The sequence below is a fragment of the Cannabis sativa genome, chromosome 3, assembly GCF_029168945.1.
Source record: "Cannabis sativa cultivar Pink pepper isolate KNU-18-1 chromosome 3, ASM2916894v1, whole genome shotgun sequence".
Taxonomy (NCBI): Eukaryota; Viridiplantae; Streptophyta; class Magnoliopsida; order Rosales; family Cannabaceae; genus Cannabis; species Cannabis sativa.
Window position 1 is genome coordinate 7,865,814 of NC_083603.1, and position 22,343 is coordinate 7,888,156.

The window sequence follows — 22,343 nt, forward strand, 5'->3', positions numbered from 1 at the left end:
TTCGTTCCCTGCGTGCATGGTTAGTTTGACGTCGAGAAACCGTTACCTGAGGGTTTTCGTTACGAACGGCAGGGACCCGAGGAGGGCGTCGAGCTCGGCTCTGTCCATCCACCTCGGCTTGTAGTGCTCGCAGCTGGTCCTGGATTGCGGCGTATTGATCAGTCGTGAGCTAGACCACTCCTTCGGACACGACCGCCGGGGTGACAGGGGGAAAGTGCATGGTTGCTGGTGGTGTGGACGTGCCTCCGACTTGAGGACCAGTTGTTTCTGGAAATAGGTTGAGTGGTCTGATGTTGCTCCTCCCTACCCCGCCGTTGATGACGTCTACAGGTGGCACTCCGGTTCCAGGCAATGGTACGCTCATCGTTCCAATGTTGATGGATTCATTGTTAGCTCCGTTAGCGTGATTTCCAGCCATGTTGAGTGATGTTCTTTGAAGTGAATAGAATCTTACAGTCGAATTCCCACAGACGGCGCCAAATGTTGTTACTGATATTTCGCAACACCAAAAAGTACAATTTAACTGGTAAAAGAGAGAATTATTTGAGAGATGACAAATGCGAGTATTCAACCTAGAATGGCGAGTACTCGAATAGGAATGCGAGAGTAAACAACAAAGCTGGAAAAATAAATGAGACGGTGAATTATAGTGGTTCAGTCAGATTTCGTTCTGCTTAGTCCACTGTAGCAAGGGATTCGTAGGTGCATTTTCACGGTGGATCACCCCTTTATATACAAAGCAGGTGCCCAATCGGTTACATGAGGATCACATTTATTGTTAATCCATTATTTACACATTGAATTGCAATGACTAAACTCAAACAACGTTAACATTAATAAATGTATGACAGTTACTGAATTCATCAACGTATGCGTCTTTCGCATCTGCGAGTTGACCGTTCATGTTCCGTCTGTTGAGCTCGTAGGATCGCACATATGTTTGGAACGTCTGCGTCCTTAAGTAATCGCCCGTTGTAGACGTCGCATGTTGAAGCTGGTAACATCTGGACATGCGAACTTATATTGGTCTGTTAGGGCTGTTGGGTCGCTGGGACCAAAACTGCCTCATAGGGCATCGGTCTCCATACTCGTCGCGGAGGTATAGAGGGAGACACTCGCACATGTTCTGACATATGCGAGTTGGGTCTACCCCGCATGATGAGGATTATGGTTATGCGGTGTGAATTAGGTCGCACCCGCAATATCTCGCTGGTTTTATCCTGGGCGAGATCTAAACTTCGAGAAGTCTCTCACGGACATTTCAGCTTTCATTGGGAATCTGAATACACGTGTCCTTTTAAAGAGGAGTCTGGTCTCGAGTTTCTAGGTGAGAGAAATCTCACTATAACATTACCATTAGAGATGCTCTTATACATACAGAAGACAAAATAAAATATTATAGTTATCTTATTTTTAACGGACAACAATATTTTTGGAGATATAAATCAACATGAAAAGAGTAGGTTTTTTATTTTTATTTTTTTTATTTAAGTGTTTATATATTATAACTATATTTTAGTTGGGATTCGAATTCAGAATTTACAAGACACACATCCACTTATGAGCACTTAAGCTAGCCTCAAGTGGTTCATGAAAAGATTAGTTAATTTCATTCGTAACGATTGCTCGTATAAATGGTATGCTTTACTTTTAATTTAATATTAAGATATAGATCTCATACTTTACACGTAGGTATATATTTATCAAAAAGTAAAATAAATTTATGTACCGTTAAATAATACACTACCATGCAATATATATCTTATTTGTATTGACAGATGTCACAATTTAGTAAATCACTAGTATATATTATAAGCAGTATTTCATTAGTTGATGATACTTTAATTATAAACTTGACTTTATTGACATAAATTGCTCAATTACATATATCTAATAAATATCGACAAAGTATTTATATTTAAACTAGGTGAAAATTGCACCTGTTAAACTCTTCATTTGATTTTTTTATTTTTATTTTTACTATATAATTAATTGTAATAAAATATAAAATGTGAAATTAAGATTTAATATTTTAAAATAAAGCAAAAAGTGTAAATATATATTATAATATTATACAATAATAATTACAAACTAGTTAATTAATGCTAAGCGTTTTAATTAGGGGTTTTTTTTTAATATTATACCTAAAATTGATTTTATTTATAAAAATATTTTTAAGAAAATTATTTGCACAAATACCGTTGTGCCACGTCAGCATACATACCGAAATTCAAAACAATTACCGAAAATAAAATAAAATGGAAAAATCTCGTTTCCAGAAATTTTTCGTTTTTTGGGAGTTTTGCAAAAAAGCAACCATTTAGTTGCTTTTGATTTGAATAAGATATCAATTAGTTACTTTTCAATTAAAAAATGTATTTCAGAATTTTACACATATATAAATAATAAAATAACCATTTTAATATGTGAGAAACATATATTTTTCGGTATCAAAAAAGAACGACTAATATTAAAAGAAACTTTTTTATTTCTTTTTTATATTTTTAGGTTATATTATGTTATTTTATTGTTTAAGATACAATGAGGTTACCTTTTTTTTTTAATGTAACTCATATGATGTTTCAGATACTATTCAATTTATTTAAAAATTATTTTATAAATTTATTAAAATAGTTTTATAAAAATAAGTATATTTTTATTTAATTTTGTAATGTCTAAATATAAAAATAAAAAAAAATTAGTAACTTATTAAATTGTTTGATACATTAAATTTTATTTAAACTAAAGCGTTTATTGTTATATATTTTAAGAAACTATGTGGTTTCTTATAATATTTTGAAACTTATCAAATTATTTTACAAATTAAGCTAATGTATAATATAAACAAGTAACTATTAAATATTAAGAGAGAGAGTTAACGTATAAGATTATTTTATAACTTTTAAAAAATATAAAAAAAAAAGGGAAAGCTCTTTATTAAATAAATGTATTAAAAACAACACCCAATAAAACAAAACGTAACAAAAGATAAAGTTTTTCAAAAAACAAAAAAAAAAACAAAACAAAAATAAATGATTTGACAAAATCTGACAAGAAAATACAAGTAAGGAAAAGATACAAAAAAGTCTGACAAAAAAAAAACAATTTATGTTTCCCAGTAAAAATAATTTTTGACTTCATTAAAAGTGAAGTTGTTTGTTTCGGTATGCGTGCGTATAAAATAACTAAAAAACTGACGGTATTTTTTATATTAATATAAATAAGGACATTTCTTAAAATAAAATGAAAATTATGTATCCTCATGCAATTATTTCTTTTAATTATATACATAACGTGTCCTATATAAAGAAGCTTATTATTTAAATATATTTTACATAGTATTTATAATATTCGTACATAATTTATATATTTATTTATATTATTTTGCAGATACTTCAAGTATCATTCGTAGTATTTGAAGTGCTTGCTTCACTATCACTTTCGAGCAATGAGATAACGTTGTATTTTGTTTGACTCCCACCACTATATGCATCCGCTCTTGCTTTTAAGTAAATAAAAAATTTACTCGTTGTAGAAAGCCTTGCAACCGATGATACGTTTTGATCATGTTATTAACAATATCATTGACAAAGATAGTAATATTAATGTATGTTAATGAAGTGAATGAATTTAAATAGTAGAAATTACATGTGAATAAGCTCTTCTGCAGTACAATTTAAAATCTTTTCTGCATTTTCGCTGAAGAACGTTGCTATTAGTGAGCTTGTGTGGTCTGTTAGTTGAGCTTGAAAGTGACACCTAATATATTCAAATACAAATAAATTTATTTAAGTAACATATTATGATAATAAGATTTGTGCTAAATTGAGTTAATATAAACCTTGGAATTGTCTCAACAGATAATTCGTTGCAGCTGTAGCAGTTAAAACATGATGTTTTATTGTCAAGATCTGCTTTTTGACGACATTTTGTGCAAGCCATGTACGAGAAGGGTTGTCTTAAATTTTTGATGGAGATTGATGCATTGATCCAAAAAGTAGTTTGCTAATAAAGCATAATATAGTTATTGAAATAAAGTATATAATATTATGTAAAGCCAAAAATAATTATAAACACTATAAATACTGAGAAAAGAAACTAATGAATTAATTAAAAGTTAAATAAACATATTTTACATACCTCTTGCGGAAGATTTTGAATGTCATTAATAGTAATGATATTATTATATTGAAGAGTTCTTAGAGCAGTTTGGCTTGGGAAGAGTCTCTTCTCATTGATAATGGCAAATAGGTATTCTTCATTGTTAATGCTCCTATTAATTTATAGGATAAAATTATTAGATATATAAGAATTATTTATGGATAGGTGTAATAAAGAATAATTTATAAAAAATAAGTATGAATTAATTTACCATTGACGAAGCTCATTTATTTGTGGAATATTTGTAAGATTAATGATAAATGAACTTTGTTGCTTGGATGATAAAGATATACCTATTGAATTGTTAAGAAAATATATTATAAGTTGTCTTTTAATAATACTAAATAATTAGGTGAAATAAATCTAACCGTTGTGTGAAACAACTTTCAGGCGTGTTCCTATTATAATAGGATTTTGTGGAAGAATTTCACATATTGTTTTTCCAACGGTCTCAGTTAGTTCATCCCACATAGTTAAAGTTTTTGGTTGCAAGCTGCACAAATATATTTTGTTAAAAATTAACATAACATATGCAGTATTTTTAAAAATATAAAACATATTAGTTTTAGACCTTTGATCAACAAGGAGGAATTCTTGAATATTTGCAGGTCCAGACTTTGTGTGGATTTTTTTTTATTGGATCAGCACTTAATACATCTGCAACAATATCTGTAATTAATATTGAAAGAAATATCATTAGTAATTTGACAATAATAATGATTATAAAAAATTGAAATTATATAAATATTACCAACAGAAGTTTTTGTATCAACATAAGCATCTAGTTGATCAAGATAATACAAGTTGTAGAGATCTTCAAAGTTCCATTGGTTTTCTTTAGTAGTTTCCTCAATTGATGTAGAAGTATTGAGGCTCCATTCAAATTAATTATCAACAATTCTAAACTCTTCTTGTACTGGCTTTATATAATCATTGGAAATTAAGTAGACTTGTGAAACATTTAAGGTATCTCCGAAATGATAGATTGCATTGCCATACAGAGTAGCTTGTATACGATTTTTCTATTTATAATGAATTAGAAATACATAGAGTGATGTAAGAAAGTATTTTTTGTAGAGATTTTATAGCTAATTAATTAATAATCTTATATTTTGTAGCTGAAATAAAATTTAAATTTAATTTATATAGTTTATATAGATTTATGAGTTGTAATAAATATACCTCAATATCAGCAAGAATTATACGTTGGTACAAAACTCCATTGCGAGAGATACGTGGGATAAGTTTTTCAATAACAGTAAGTTTTGCTATCCATCCTCTAGTAGTTGGTGTAATTTCTCGTAGTAATTTATACTGAAGATTCATCTTTGATCTGTAAAAAGAAATTACAGTAATAAGTTAAATTAAAATGTATAATCAATATTGGTGATAAAAAGTGAAAAGATGTATAAGAAGAGAATCATACATAAAAACTTTTATATAGTATTGCTTAATAATAAGATTTCTTCATAAACAATGTTGAAGGTATGATTATTATCAGCTTTGTTGCCTGATGGTGGTCTAATGAGAACTCTTAAAGCTGATAAAGTTTTTGCTTTAGATAGAGCAACATATAATTGTCCATGTGAGAAAACAGACTCTGGTAAGAATACGCCAACTAAATCTAACGTTTGTCCTTGAACTTTGTTAATAGTCATAGCAAAACTTAATCTAATGGGAAACTGAGTGTGTTTAAATGGGAATATATTTTTTTCATTTTCCAATGGAGTAAAAGGTATTCTGGGTAAAAAAATTCTCTTTCCACAATGATCACCAGTAACTATTTCAGCATCAATAATATTAGAGCCAAATTGTCGACATATTAGACGTGTTCCATTATATAATCCTTCAGAAGTATTAATATTACAAAGTAATATAATTGGACAATTTAATTTTAGTGTTAATTCATGGGCATGGAATCCACTTGGTGTTAAGCTATTCATAAAGTCTTCTTGTACTCCCTGTTCATTTTTGTCTATGGTTTCATCAAAACTATAATATTTTATGGAATTACCCGGAAATCGATTAATAAGAATTTTATTAATATGGTCAACATACTCATTTTTTGGAGTTAAAATTACGCGATTGAGTATTATATTCATATTTTTTGTGTAGTTATTAATATCTGGAAATACGAAATCTATTAAGTTGTTTAGCGAAGTATCATCATCCTCATAAGGTAAAATCATCGATGAGAGTAGTTGTATCTTTCCATCTATAGTTGGTTCGGTTCCATTGCCAATATTAAATAAATAATTACTAAATAAGGGATCTTGTTAGGCACGCATGTTGTCTGTTAATGTAATTTTACTAAATAAGGGCCATAACTCAGATTTTACTAAACTTGCATTAATCATTTGTTCTCTTGTACCTTTAGGAACAACAGGTAATACTTGACAGAAATCACCTCAAAAAACTATAACTTTACCACCAAAAGGAAGGGTAGAATTAATTATGTCTTTCGACATATAGTTTAAAGCTTCAATAGCTTCTTTGTTTGACATTGGTGCCTCATCCCAAATAATAAGTTTTGTTAGTTGTAATAATTTACTTAAACCTGATTGTTTACTAACTGCACAAGAACTATAATTATCTAAGTGAAGGGGTATTTTAAATAGAGAATGAGCTGTTTGACCGCCAGGTAAAATAGAAGCTGCAATACCTAAAGATGCAACAGCTAGTGCTATCATTTTTTTGAACGAACTGCAGCCAAAATAGTCTTATACAAGAAAGTTTTTCTCGTTCCTCCAGGACCATCAATAAAGAAAAGGCCAGTTTGATTGTTGAAAATTGTATTTAATATTAAGTCGAATGCATTTTTCTGTTTCAAATTTAATAAATTAGCAGCTACTATGTCATCTTCGCTAACAACAATTGCTAATTGTTCATTAATCTTTTTATATTGTTTATCAATTTCGTTATCACTTATATAATTATTAACTAAGTTATGATCATTGATATCTTTTCCCATTGATTCTAGAATAAATTTGATGTGATTTAGAACATGAGTTCTGATTGTAGATGGGGTGTTCGTTATAGTATAATAATCTTCAGACATTGGTTGTTCAAATTTTTCCCATAACTCTTTAGGGTTAGTAGGTTTACAGTATACTAAGATGGTAGCAAACAAACGACGTAAGCTATAGGGCATATTAAATGATGAGGCTTCGGATAAACATTGTTCTAGATTTGTGTCGGCATCTAATAATCCACTAAGTAAAGCAGCTTCTCGAAAAGAGGTTACCTGTTTACCTTTAACTGTCTTTAAATAGTGAAATGAGGTTGGCCCACGAACATGATTTAATAATAAACGTAAAAAAAATACCTCTCACCTTCTAGTGGGTTAACTGTGACAAGCCTACCAAAAGTTTCGAAGCGCTTTCTAATAGTCCAAATTTTATATTATTGGTTCCAAACAAAATGTTCTGGAAACTCCCTGTAAAGTAATGTTTTAGCTTTTTCACCAATTTTATTCATTTCAAAAAATTCTGTCAACATAGATTTCAATATATTGTTATCACTTATATCATTATTTAAATAAGCTGTATCCTTAAAAGTAACAGATTGTTTATTTTCAAGATGAACTTGTAACACTTGTACATGTGGATGCATCTCATTTAATGTAAATGCATGTATTCTCCATGTAGCTTCAGGAGGAGAGACCCATCTACCAAGTTGGTAGAGATCTATTTCATTAATATCATTTTGATCATTTTCTGAATTAATGTGAACAACAATACGATCATGTCATTTATAGACATATTTGTATAAATATTTGACAGCTTTAATAGTTGAACAAATTTCTACATTAAGATGACAGTTATATTTTGCAAGTAGATAAGGATTATAGGGGATAACCCAACGATTATCTAGATTGCTACCTCGTATTTTAACTGATACGTTATTATCTCTTCTTCTATAATTTGGATAAGAATCATTTCCATAAGTTGTTTGAGGGCAATACGATTTCAGATAACAATTTCGACATTTTTTATTTTTCATCATGCATACATTTGATGGATTAAGTTGACCACAAGGACCATGCATCATATGTTTAATGACAATGGAGAAAAGATATTGATTATATTTTTATCGGGTAATTCAGCACAGACAAATCTGTCAAAGGATTCTGGCGCTATAATTTTCGATTGTGGTTTTAAGATAATTAGAAAATGTGCATGTGGTAAACCCCTTTTTTGAAATTTTATGACATAAATATAGGCAGCTACAAGTCCAAAAATTTGTCGTTTAAATAGATCTATTTTTAATTCTTCTAATTTTGCTCTAAAGATCCTTGCAACTAAATCTGGTCTATTTTGTACTTCTTCATTTGGAAGTAATTGTTCTTTAATTTCTACCCAGTTTGAATTACATGTTATTGTCAAAAAATATCTGGTTTCCCAAATCTTTGAACTAATGACATTGCATCGACATATCGTTTCCGCATATCTCTAGGTCCACCTATAAAGGAAGCTGGTAAAATAATTCGTTTGCCAACTTGTGAACCTCAATTTTCTCCAACTTGTATACTATCAATTACACCTTGATATAGTTCACACCTAATTTGATCTTGTTTTTTGCGAAGGAAATCTAGTCTAGATGTTTCAAGCTTAACATACATATCTACAACATATTGTTGTAAGAGTCGACCTGCATGAAGTAATATCCCTTTGTCGGTTGTTCGAATTTGTAATTTATAGCAATAATATTCTCTACAAGAAACAACCAACCCTTTTTTATTCCTGCTAGTTAAGTTTTTCTCTTTTTGTAATAATTGTTCAGCAGAGGTGGCTCTAGTTGGATCAATAACTATTTCACTATCATGAGAAGTTTGATTTCTATTTTTATCAGCTCAATTAATTTTCTCATGCCAACCAGTTTCTCCATAAGGAAATAACAAACGATACAGTAATGGATCGTAACAACTGTAATAATATTGTACTTTATGACTAAAGCATGCATGGTTATATACAACGATCTCACGATCTGTTGTTTCTCTAGAGGAGTTATCATCAATCCATACTGCAGCTACTTGTGAAGCTAAAGGAGCGTTGTATACTCTTTGATCTAATCCTACATTAGACTATATGTGGATTGTGTAGTTTTGTAAGTTAGGAATGTTTCTTAGACTTCGAAAAAATAAAGAATAAGGATTCATATTTATGATTTCTATAAGTCGTGCAACTATTGTTTGATTCATTTTTGATGATATATTGATTCGGTTTTCTATTTCATGCTCTGTATCATAGAAGTACAATTGTAAAAAAGATGGCGGGCCTTCATGTGGAAGTAGTTCATTAATATAATGATAAACCTGTCCTTGTACTCTAAACGTGTATATTCCTTTGTTTCTTTTACCTAATTTTTTGTCATTTTTAGCCCCGAAAGAGGTGAAAGCAAAATGATTATTATAAGTACGAACATACTTTCTAAAGTGTTCAGATTCTACTGTTGAGGATGTAAATAATAATTCATAAAGTGTAGTCGGACAATCATTTGATTTTAATAAGACTTTACCATCCAGGCAACAAAAGCCATTAGGTTCATGGGTAAATCGTTTTGCTTGGCAGTGTTTGCAAGTAGAAGGTTGCGGTAATAATGTTGGTTCATTTGGTATATCATTTAGAGTTTGGTGTATAAGGTATATATAACTAACCAACTTCAAATACGGTACTCCTAGTTTGGTAACGATCATCAATTGTTGGTGTTTTATCTGAAAATAGGATTCTCAATTTAGCAGAGGTATCTTAGAATTTTTTTTTTCTATTTATTGATTGTGTAATTTGAATTATTTCAGAATATAAACTAACCTATTTGGTAACCAGGAGCTTCTGTTTGTTTGAGTTTTTTTGTTCGATATGCAATTCGGTTTTTCTCATTTATTTCTTTTTTTTTAGCGATAGATTTGAGCGCTATTTTTTTGTAGCTAAATTTGCCCGTTTTCTTTTCTCTTCCTATCGAATGGCATGTTTATCTATTATTTTTAAGAGTATAGTAATAATATAATAAATTTATGAAATTATTATTTTTACAAAGTTGAATAATATTTTATAATCGTGAATTATATATATAGGTTTGTGAAAAAATAAACATTATTGTAATAAAGAACATAGAACAAAAAGTTAATCGATTATTTATGTAAGTAATAAAAAGACATACCTTTATTGAAGTTGAAATTGAAGAAACAATATAGAGTAAATATATAGCTGGTTTTTTTTTTCTTTTAGTATCTACAAAAAAAAAATGAAATGTAATATTGATATTTATATGTACACTAATTAAAAAATACCAATTTTAATATGTACACTATTAGAGAATTCTAATATATACACTATTAGAGAATTACACTAATAAAAGATAATTAATTATGTGGTTGTGTTTTTTTTTAAAAAAATCATAAATCACAATCAATGATACTGTGCAATTAAAAAACAGAGAAAAAGAAGCATATATCAATCGTCCAAGCCAAACTTACTTAAATATAGTCATAAGTCTAAGTTTCTAACAGACATAAAAAAACAATAAGAACGTTCCTAAAATTGTAAATAACCGAAGTCATAACTATAAGGATAAATTTAAAAACTTAGAAACAATAGTTGAAACTGATAAGTCAATCTTAGTAAGTGTATGTTTACAGAAAAGTTATTCATGCAAGCAGAAACTTGTTGAGAGCTGAGACAATTAAAAATAGAGCATCACAGTACATTATTATGTAAGGTTTAATTAAAAGATGGTAATAATCTTCTTACACTGTAAATTCTAATAGAATTTTGACAAAAGAAGCTACAGATTGAACCAAATAGAATATTTCTATTATTGTTATGGGTCTTGTTCTATGTGTAGTTTAATACTTGAATTTGATTTTCATTTAGAACAGCATTTACTTTTCTTACAAAGTGTATTCTGTTGCGACATATCCATGCTATATTTTTTTGGCATATACATAAACATAGATATTATAGAGGTAAACCACAAATCACAGTCAATGACAGTATGCAATTAAAAAGAAGATAAAGAGAAACATATATTAATTCTAAAAACGAAACTTATTTAAGTCTACTCATAGTCCTAAATCTCTAGTAGATATAAAAGAGAATAAGAAAGTTCATAAAGTTTTAAACAACTTAAGTCATAACTGTAAGGATAAATTTAAAAACTTAAAAATAATAGTTGAAACTCGTAAGTCAATCTTAATAAGTGTATGTTTATAGAAAAGTGAACTATTCAAGTTCAAACATTTTCAGAGTTGAGATAATTAAAAGTAGAGCACCACATTACATTATTATGTAAGCTTTAAGTGAAAGATGGTAGTAATTTTTGTACATTGTAAATTCTAGCAAAATTGAGACAAAGGAAGGTGGAGGCTGAACAAAATAAAATATTTGTATGATTGTTACTAAAAACATGTGTGGGATACCAATAAATATATAATGTATATGCACTCACCCAGTATACAGCGGAAGGTGTAGGAAACAAAAACAGCAAAAAAAAAAAATAAATCACACTAAAACAACAGCAAAATAGAAAAATAAAATTAAAAAGAACCCACCTTTTGAAGAACAACAAAAAGAGATTGAGAGCTAGAGAGAACTCAAGAAATGAACAATAACAGTGATTAATGTTGAGTATTACTGCTACTCCTTAAATCGGTAGTACAAATATAAGGAGTGACCAAAATAACTTAATATCAGAACAAGAAAGCATCATTTAAGGAAATTTTATGACTTTTTCTTTTGCAATGCAAAAGCATACAAAATTTATAATGAAAATAACGAGAAAAAAATCTGTAATTTATCTTTTATACCCCGTCCATACTTTTAAATTTCTTTTTTGAATAAGGTAACCCATAAGAAAGAGAAATAACAAATAAATCTACCTAACATACACATATATACTCATCAAAGCATAGAAACTAAATATATAATACAAAATTGCACAAAATGAAATCATATATACATGAAAGCAAATCTCTTGTCAAGATATGCAGTGGGTTAAAAAGTAGTTATGATTGCAGAATTTGCCATGTATATTGTGTGTACATAAAATTCGCTATTCATAATTGAGAAATTATAATAAAAACAAATTTGAGCCTTCAAAATTTTAATAAACAAATAACAGTGATAAAGCCTTGGTTAAAAAAAAAAAAGCAATAGTAACACTGATATGATTTTATAAACAATTAAATTTAAATTTCTTAATTCAAAAATATTCATCCAACAAAATATATTTGAAACCTAGATGAATAAACAGCTTACATAATAATAGCCATTGAATTCTTGTGATTTATGTATATCAGTGACAATAGTTTAGTTAGGATTTACATAAGAAAATGAATATGAACTTTTTATTTTAGAGAGAGAAAGAAAACTCACATAGTAGTTATTGTGAGTTTTATATTAGAAGAAAACAGAATTTGGGTGATGGAGAGCACAAGAGTAAGGAATTCGTACTTCCTTGAGAAACACATCCAAAATAGAGAACTATTTTTTTTATGTAATAATACCATAAAAATTTTAAAAAGAATTTATTGGTGCATAAATTTTTTCAACTGTTCATGTATATGGTGTTAAAGAGTTGTTACTGTTAACACCCGAAAATGCAAAAAGCAGTAAGAAAAAGACACATACGTCTTATTCAAAAATCAAAATGAGAGCAAATTTTCAATATGAAGAAAAATAGGCTTCTTTCTTTGCTACACCGATAATAAAAGAGAGTACTAATATATAAATAATTTGTGGAAGTCATAAGAATGTTATTTAAAATTTGCTACTGCCTAGGCTGAAAATGGTCCCTCTAACATTGAATATCTACAACTCCCAAAGATATTTGATACTAAGAATAAAAATTAAAACATTAAATCTAAGTATTTAGATATTGCAAAAGCAACGATGAATCATGGAATATTTTCTAAGAAAAATTTTGGGTGAAATTTTGTTTGATTAATTTTTTTTGTTTAGTTAAAATTCTCCCCATGCCACTTTGTATATATATATTTATGCATATATACTATAGTTTTTTTTTTTTTTTTTTTTTTTTTTTTTATATGGCAGCAGTTTGTTTATTTGAATTATTTGAAGGTTGTTTATAATATGTAAAAGCTTTTAATATATTTTAATTAATTTTTTAGATTTGTATTCATATTGACAGTGTTTACTAGGGGTGTTCATCCGATCCAATCCGCACTTTTTTGGTCAAACAACATCCAATCCGCACTAAGTGCGGATTTCATATTTTGGATCCAATCCGATCCGCATAAAAGTTTAAATCCAATCCAATCCAATCCGCAATAGTGCGGATTGGATCGGTTATTTTGGATCGGTTATTTTTTTAATAATAAATTATTTAATATTTCATAGAAAAAAAAATAAAGAAAGACTATTGTTTCTTAATTTCCAATAATAATCTATTTCCATCTCTATTTATATACAAATTAAAGCAATATACATATATATATATCAATATATATATACTTATCTTTAGATTTACACTAAAATATATATGTATCTAAAATAAATAAGCTAGTATATATGTATTTAAACTTTATGTGTATGTGTCTATGTTAATAAGAATTATTTTTGTTGTGTTTTTTTATTACCAAATAAATAAAATGCACCAAAACAATATATTACTAAAAAAGATTAAGAAATTAGAAGTTTGTGTCTTTTTTTTAATTAATATATATTACATATTATAATTTTTCAAAAAAAAAAAAAAATTAAGTGCGGATTGGATTGGATTGGTTACTTTTTGAGGTCAAACAACATCCAATCCGCACAAGTGCGGATTTTAGATTTTTCAATCCAATCCAATCCGCACAAGTGCGGATATCCGCATTTTGCGGATTGGATTGGATTGGATCGTGCGGATTGGATTGGATCGGATACATTGTGAACACCCCTAGTGTTTAGTGCTTAGAATACCTTGTAGTGTAATTACTTAAAATAGAAGGCTTTTTTTTTTCTCTCTAAAATGTCTCGAAATTATAGATTTCATTGTAAGCACATCTCTTCTTTTGCATTTTGTTCATTTTTTTTAACATATTGCTATTCGAAAACCAAAATGTAGCAACGTTTCCAATATGAAGGAAAATAGGAATCTTTTTCTTTTGCTCCACAGATGGCAAAATAGATTTACGTGTATGGGATACCTATATTTCGGCTGCCTATATTTTTATTATTAAACTAACATTTATTTACACTGGATTGTGAGATCTCCAATAACACAATAGTAATACATATTGTCCAGTCTGTTCATTTAAAATTACAAAGCTAATAGGAAGAAAAATAAACATATGGCATAGAATCAATATCGATAAACAAACTGAAAATATAATAATCATACAAGTAATCTTTGTATAATTCAATGAATTAAAAAGTATCAAATATTGAGTAAATAGCCTAATAATACAAATAATTCTAATAGCAACTTACCTTGATTGTATTTGAAACTGATAGAAGTCGCAGATATCTTGAACAACTTGCAATATTTTAAAGCCTATAAAGAAATAGAAAAACGTCATATTAGAGAAAACTAATAAACAGGATAAATATAATTAATGTAGATGTTCAATATTTTTTAACATACAAATAGAATCGGTGAGCGAAGAAACATTAAGAAATTCTAAACTATATTCAACTCACAAAGCTTTATTTCTGTAGATTTTTTATTCAATTGATTATTCTTTTTTTTTTTAATTATTATGATTATTACATTTTACCATTGTTGTATTCATTTTATCTTGTGTTTGATGAAATTCATTCTGAAGTCCCTAACTTCATTTTTTCTTTTCTCTTGGCCTTTATATCTATATATGTCGAGGCATATATAGTACTTTGAAATTATGTATATAGATTTAGTTCTGATTGTTTGAGAAAAGTATTATTATCGCTTGGAGTATATAGACGATTAAGCTCAATTGTAGGGATACTAAAATGGATAAAATGCAGGGAAAAAAAAGATTTCGCAAGGGAATATACATTGCTGCAATGAATGCTCTGACATAGTACCTATGGAAAGGCATAATTGGGATTGTGTGAAAACATGAGGTAGTTACAGTACAGAGTATTTTTATTGGGTAAAGCAGGTTGAATATAATAGAATACATAACAAATTTTCTTACAAAGTTTAGTAAGGAAGATCAAATGTAGTTTACTGGGGTATATAAAAGCCTCTAACTACTGAATATATTGGGTTTTACTAATAGAGTTTGAAAATGAATTTCAATCAACATAGGCTTACTTGTTCGCCAAAAAAAATTATGTTTTAATAACCAAGTCATTTATTTCTCTAATCTGAATCTTTTCTTAGAAAAAACATAATGGATTACTAAGATTTATTTACTGGATTGTGGATTGTGAGATCTCAAATAACACCTCTTAACATATATTATGCAATCTCTTTATTAAAAATTACAAAGCTAATAGGAAGAAAAATAAACATATAGCATAGAATTAATATCGATATAGAAACTGAAAATATAATCATTGTACAAGTAATCTTTATATAATTTAATGAATTTAAAAAGCATAAAATATTGAGTAAATAGTTTAATAATACAAATAATTCTAACAACAACTTACCTTAATTGTATATGAAACTGTTAGAAGTTGCAGAAATCTTGAACAGTTTGCAATATTTTATAGCCTAAAAGAAGAACATCATATTAGAAAAAACTAATAAACAGGAGGTGTAATAAAGAAGTGTTCTGAGCAAAACCAACCTATATATTAAGCTTAATTAACCACTTAATTATTCCATATAGAATTAATGATGAATCATGTCTAACTATGAAATTAACATATTACGTACTTTAATAATTCCTTATATGTTTATTTGTTTTAGTTACATATATGCCTGAGCAAAACACTAAGAGCATGTTTGGTATTATTTTCTGTTTTTTGTTTTCAAAAAATTGTTTTTAGAAATGAGAACAAAAAATAGTTTTTGAAGTTTTTAAAAACAAGTCATGTTTGGTTAGTGTCTTTTAAAAACAATATTGACTAAAAGTGAATTGGTTTTTAAAACAGAAAACAACATTTTGTTGTTTTCAAAATTCTTGTTTTTTGTAACTTTATTTTCTGAAAATTGTTTTAAAAAAACAAGGTCAAACAAGCCAAATTGTTTTCAAAAAATAATTTTCTGTTTTTAAAAACAAAAAACAATTTTTTAGTTATGATGCCAAACATGCACTAAATAATTTAAGTTATAACACTTATTGTGTCTCATAAATATTGCTGAAACTTTAGTTCAAATCTAAATTATATATTTTACACTATTAAATTGTACCTCTTGTAGTATACAACTTTTAATTTTGCAAATGACAGTTTAACTATAAGTCACTATGTCTAGTTCTCTATGTTACATTTTATTTATAGTTTTAATTTCAACAAAAATTCATATAATTTAAAATATTTCACATATTATAAATTTTTTTAACACTCCTTGTCATATTGTAAATTACTTTATATGTCTCAAAATTTTGTAGAATATTTTAAATAAGTACAATATATCCATGGTAAACAAATAGACTAATTTTTTTTTTCTGAATGCTGAAACAGTAAGAGGTGCATTGGTGCACCATTTTTTCAGGGGTGCACTGTAGAAGTTTCTTACGATATATACTACAATTAAAATTTTAATCCCCTTATCTATTTTAGCATTTAGAAGAGTTTTTTAGATCATTTTTTTATGATCGTTTACGTTGTAGTTATTTAGAACTACCTGTAAAAATAAAATTCAGCCAATTGGTTATCACGTGTATAAGGAAAAACAGTCACGTGTGCAACAAAATATTTGAATCTTATTTTTAATATTATAAACTATATGAAATTTTGTGAAAATTTAGAGGTTTTCCTAAATAACTACAATGTAACGATGATGTAAAAAATTAGACTAAAAAACTCTTTTGTATGCTGAAATTAATAAACTATTTGTTTCATTCTACAACCATATATTCTTTAGCTTAACATTAGTGCATGAAATTCAAACTAAACATTTATGTTCTAGTATTGCCTATGGACTTTGATCACTTAAAACTTGAGGCCAAATCGTAGTCTTAAGCGGTGTTAAAAAATGACATTTTCTAATTAATTAAATTTTTACAAAGTATTTTTATACTAAAATGTTACTTTGCAAAAATTATCAATAGAATATATCAGTTTTTAAAATTACATTGTAAATCATAACATTGCCCATACTTTTATAATGGTAAGATTCTTCAATGGGGCACGTGTGAAAATGTCAAATTTGACAAATAATAATAATTGTGTCAAAATTTGTACAATAATAAATATAACTTTTTTTAATTGTAATTTTATCATGAAGCATTAATGATAAATTATTTCAAAATATTTAATTATTAACGATCAATATTTTTGGTATTTTTTTTTCTTTTTATAACTAATTTTCATCTAAAATTTTACGCGGTAAATGTTGTGCCAAGAATATTTATTTATTTATTATGTTGAAGTTAACAATATCTCTAAATCTAGTATTAAAAATAATCTTATCTATCAATTTCTTTTTTAGTAAGACTATATATCACTAATTATTTTTTTATATTATTTTCATATAATCACATTTAAGAAACTTCTCTCAAATAAAGATTTGAACTTAAATGAATATATTTAATATTTGTTGCTATAAATCTAAAAATATAATACTTGGTTTTTATTTTCATTTTTTTAAAAAAAACACATCTAATTATTAATAATACTTAGTATCAAAGTTTTTTTTGAGCCACTTGGTATCAAAGTTATTATAAGTGTACATAGTTATATCTATGAATTATAATATATTTATAATACACATATATTTTCAATATCAAAAGGACTTTTATATAGAATTGGCAACACAAGAAAGTGATTAGTGTAGTGTAATTTAAAAAGCCTGACTTCAAGGTGTCTGAGGGTAAAAATAAAAGCAATGTGTGAGGGTAAGATCAAAAGAAATAGACTTGTAATATATATTAAATTTGTGAGGGTAAATTGGTCATCAATTATCATTTATGTATAATTAGCAACACAAGCAAGTAATTAGTGTAGTATAATTTAAAAAGCTTGACTTCAACGTGTGTGAGGGTAAAAAGAAAAACAATGTGTGAGGGTAAAGACAAAAGAAATAGACTTGTAATATATATTAAATTTGTGAGAGCGTCATCAATTATCACATCAACAAGCCATATTTACAATAAAAAGCAAAATTAGACTTTTCAAAGAGAGAGAATAAGAGACTAAAGTCAAAGGTAAAAATTGTCAGTCAACAAAAAACATCTAATTACAAACAAAGGACAAAATTATGAATATTTAATTTTATCAAGGGCAAAAGTGTCTTCACAACTATCACTTTATTATCATACTTTTATAATAGTAAGATAATATTATCTTCATCGAGATATTTATTATAAAAAGATTATATGTAATAGTTTCGTTTATTTATATGTACGAAGACAAATATTTTTAGTTAAAATAGTAAAATCATATATGGTAAACTGATATTATATATTTTAGGGTAAATACCATTTTGGACCTTCTGTTTTACAAAAGTTACTAATTGGACCCTGTGTTTTGTTAAATGACAAAATAGACCCTGTATTTTCTAAAATAGTACAAATAGGACCCTGAATTGATTTTTTGTCTGTTGACCGAGATTTTCGGCAGCTAATAAAATATTATAAAATTATTGAGCTGTAAGATAGTGAGAGAAGGATTTTTACGTGGTTGGGGCGTTAATGAGCCTTAGTCCACGAGTCTTTGTTATTTATGGATGTATTTAATACAGAGATTATACTTGGGAGAACTTCACCCTTATAAATACAGAGAATGTTCTTGGTGAGTATTTACTCTACTTGCTCATCTGCAGCCCAAGATTCTCGATCCCATTTAATGAGCTTTGAGGGGGTATTTATAGTGTTTTTGGTGGGGTAATCCCTAGAATTGTCCTTACAAGTGTATCTGTAAGTATCCATAGAGTTGGGTATTCCCAATGAATATACCATGGGTAATGCATGGTCAAATCCCTAGGTGTTGTAGGGTTTTTATGTGGAATGTCCTTATTGCCTTTTGATTGACGTGACTCTTCACAGTGTAGCCGTCGCTAGACTTAAATGATCATTACTGTGGCGCTGCTGGTTGGAGGTTGTGCCGTCAGACTTTATTGTGTGTAGCAGTCCCAACACGCTTCCTCCCATGCGGCATTTAATGCGACTTGATTGCTCAGGAGAAACCTGACACCTCGCGGAGATGCCTTAGCGTTATGTGAGCTTCCGGGAGCATATTGAGTTCCATGTGCCGTCTCCGGGACCTACGTCCGGGACGTTATCTTATGGCCTAAAGACTTAGCAAATATTGTGAATTGCTTGATCCACGTGTCCCTGTCTGATTGGTCCACATATATTGGGCAAAATTAGGGGCAACATTTACCCCCAAAGTCTTGTTTATTTGAAAAATGAAACAAGGCTTGCTCAAGTGCCTCCGGTTGACTCCTCGGTTTCCTGGCACGAGCTTTGAGCGCGTGAGGGTGTATTTAATGATGGCATTTAATGCAGCGATTCACTTTTTGCAGAGGTCGATTCGTTTCACGCCCATTGATTGATACGGTGCATTAATGGTGTCAGACGGATACTCAAGCGTTTCCACCGCCTTTATTGTAAATCAATCTGGTCCGTTGATCTTTGGGTATTTGAATCGTGCGCTTCCCTCACCGTTCGATTGGTAGGTGATGACGCCTGTTCCTCATGCATTTTTGCCTATAAAAGCCACCATCTTTTCTTCATTTCGGTTACTTCCCATTTCTTGCCAACTTTGCTCGAATTTCCTAGAGAGAAAATTCTCAGACCTAGAACAAAGCCTTCAAGCACTTTGCGATTTTCCCAGTTCTTCTTTGCTCGTTGCTACCAGTCCTTCTCGTCTTTACTCGACTTGCATCAGGACCCCCAGTTTAACACTTCATCGTAAGTTTTTTGCATCCTTTGCTCTGTTATTGAATGGCATATTATTACTTGTTCTGTTTGTTCTTTTCTGGGTTTGCATTCGAGATTTTTGGGCATGCAAGTGTTTAAGTTCTTCATGTAGTCTGTTTGAATTTACTGCTCTAGTGGTAGGATTGCCATTGTCATGCCTCTGTTGTTATTGTGTATTTTCTTTGTAGAAGGCCATACGTTCTTCGTTTAATGGTTGCTTAGGGCATAGAATAGAATCTTTTCTTCCTGTTTTCTTTATCGCGTAAAGCCGTCTTCTGTGAATTTACTGCACCCGACACTTGTCCAGGGAATCCTTCTAGGGGATCCTGTGTGACACGTGTCCGGAGGGGGCCTCTTTCCAGCGGTTAGGGGACCCCCATTCCCTTTTTCTTGATTTAGGGTTTGGTACGGGGCCTAACTGCTCGAATTTTATTCTTTTTTTTTTTACAGAATAGAAAAAATGTCTGCTTCTGGCTCCAAGTCCTCAAAGAAAAGCGGTAAGCGCATGGCTACCCTTGAGGAGGTCTCCCTGGGACCCGTTGCCCAGGAGGGGTATAAGTCCCGGGCGACCGGATGGGAAGCGGCTGAGCTTTACTCCACCCTGACCTGCCCCCATCAATTGGAGAACATTGTGGAGGTTGCCGGCATCAAGCCTTCCACCTCAGGAACCTACCATCGGCCACCTCGCGACGCGGAGACGCCCAACCACAATTACGGCGGCTTCGGAGCCTGGAGCCAAACGCACCTGATGGCCGGTGCCATGCTTCCTCTTCAGGATTACTTTGTTAATTTTCTAGTTTTTGTCGGCCTTGCGCCATACCAACTCATTCCCGAAGCTTACCGCCTGCTTTCAGGCTTATTTATTTTTTATGCTGCCCGAGGATGGGGATCTCCCCGCCCGGCGGAAATTTTGTATTTTTATGAACTTGTTTCCGTCCCCAAGAAGGGGGACAAACTTAAGGACGGTTTTTATGGGTTCCAGGCCCACCCTGCTAACGAAGGGGTGGTCCCGTACAATAGGCAGACTCACGTTAAGGAGTATTGCCATCGCTTTTTCTTTTCCTCCGGATTTAGGGCGATGGACCATCCGGAGCTCCTCACTGAGTGGGTGAGGATCCCTCCATATGAACGGACTGCCCCTACCCAGGCCTTTCTCCGGAGAGCCCAGGCCTTTGCCTCTTACGACCGGGCCGATCTTGACGTCGGGGGTCTGGTCACTACGGAGAACTGCAGGAAGGCCAAACTTATCCTTCCGCATCAATCCGTGGAGGACTCTAACCTCTCCCGGGTCATCTGTCCCAATGTGAGGGCGCCGGTCACGGAGAAGACCTTCCGGGACGAGATCATCGCCACGGCAGAGAAGAAATACCAAGAGTATCTCTACCGGAAGGCCCAGGAGAAGGCGTACTCTAAGGCCCAGACGGCTTCCGGGAGGGCACTCCGTGTGGGGAGCCCGGTGGAGAGAAGAAGTCAGGCGATTGCCGGGAAGCCCCTTCACATTGGGGATTCATCGGAGAGAAGGGCTCCCAGGCCACAGCCTTCGGTTCTAGAGCCAAACACTGGGGCTCCTGGTGCCAGCACTTCCGGCGCTGGCGGTAAGTCTCCTTTGGTAATTCATTATGTTCCTTCTGTTGGCGAATATGCCAGTCGTAGGCCCGTAGGGTTCGACGAGCGTCTGTATAGGTTTAGGATGCCCTCGACCCGGTGGGGGGATCGTTTGAAGGAATTTTATTTTTCAAACTTAGGAGATTTCCTAGGTCGGTTTCGGATGGGTTCTGATCCTCCGGAGCCCGTTCCCTTAGGTCCTTCAGCTTACATTACATCCAGCTGGTTCCGGCCTTCGGACAGCTATCTCGGAGATGATGCTGCCAGCATAAAAGTTCGGAACTTTGCTAGGGCCGAATTAGGAAGTCCGGGTAGGACTAGCTTATTTGCCATATCTTGTGTTGGTGGTTTCCCATGGATGTTCTAACACTTGCATATTTTTGTTGTAGCAGGTATCTCCATGGACGCCATCTTGGATCAGCTTGCTGGGGTTCACAATCCTGAGGCTCCTCCTGCCTTTACTTCTTCCCCAATGGCCCCTGCTCTAAAGATTTTTTCCAGCGCTCCCCCCGACACTATTGATTTAGTGGATGACGAGGAGGTGCTGCCGGGAGAAGGTCAAGAAAAGCAATGGGGCTTTTCTGAGGAAGTTGAAGAAGGTGCAGGAGGGCTCCGGGCT

General features: G+C 31.0%; 1 protein-coding gene across 1 annotated transcript; it reads right to left on the reverse strand.

The window, feature by feature from the left end:
- Positions 1–3,644: 3,644 nt before the first annotated feature.
- On the reverse strand, positions 3,645–5,819 carry LOC115711002 (replication protein A 70 kDa DNA-binding subunit B-like). The gene is made up of 8 exons (XM_061112322.1): positions 5,761–5,819; positions 5,344–5,494; positions 4,817–4,830; positions 4,530–4,654; positions 4,373–4,454; positions 4,141–4,273; positions 3,842–4,005; positions 3,645–3,759 (listed from the first exon to the last, which is right to left on the reverse strand). Exons 1-8 carry the CDS (start codon positions 5,817–5,819, stop codon positions 3,645–3,647), a joined length of 843 nt encoding a protein of 280 aa, XP_060968305.1.
- Positions 5,820–22,343: the final 16,524 nt, after the last annotated feature.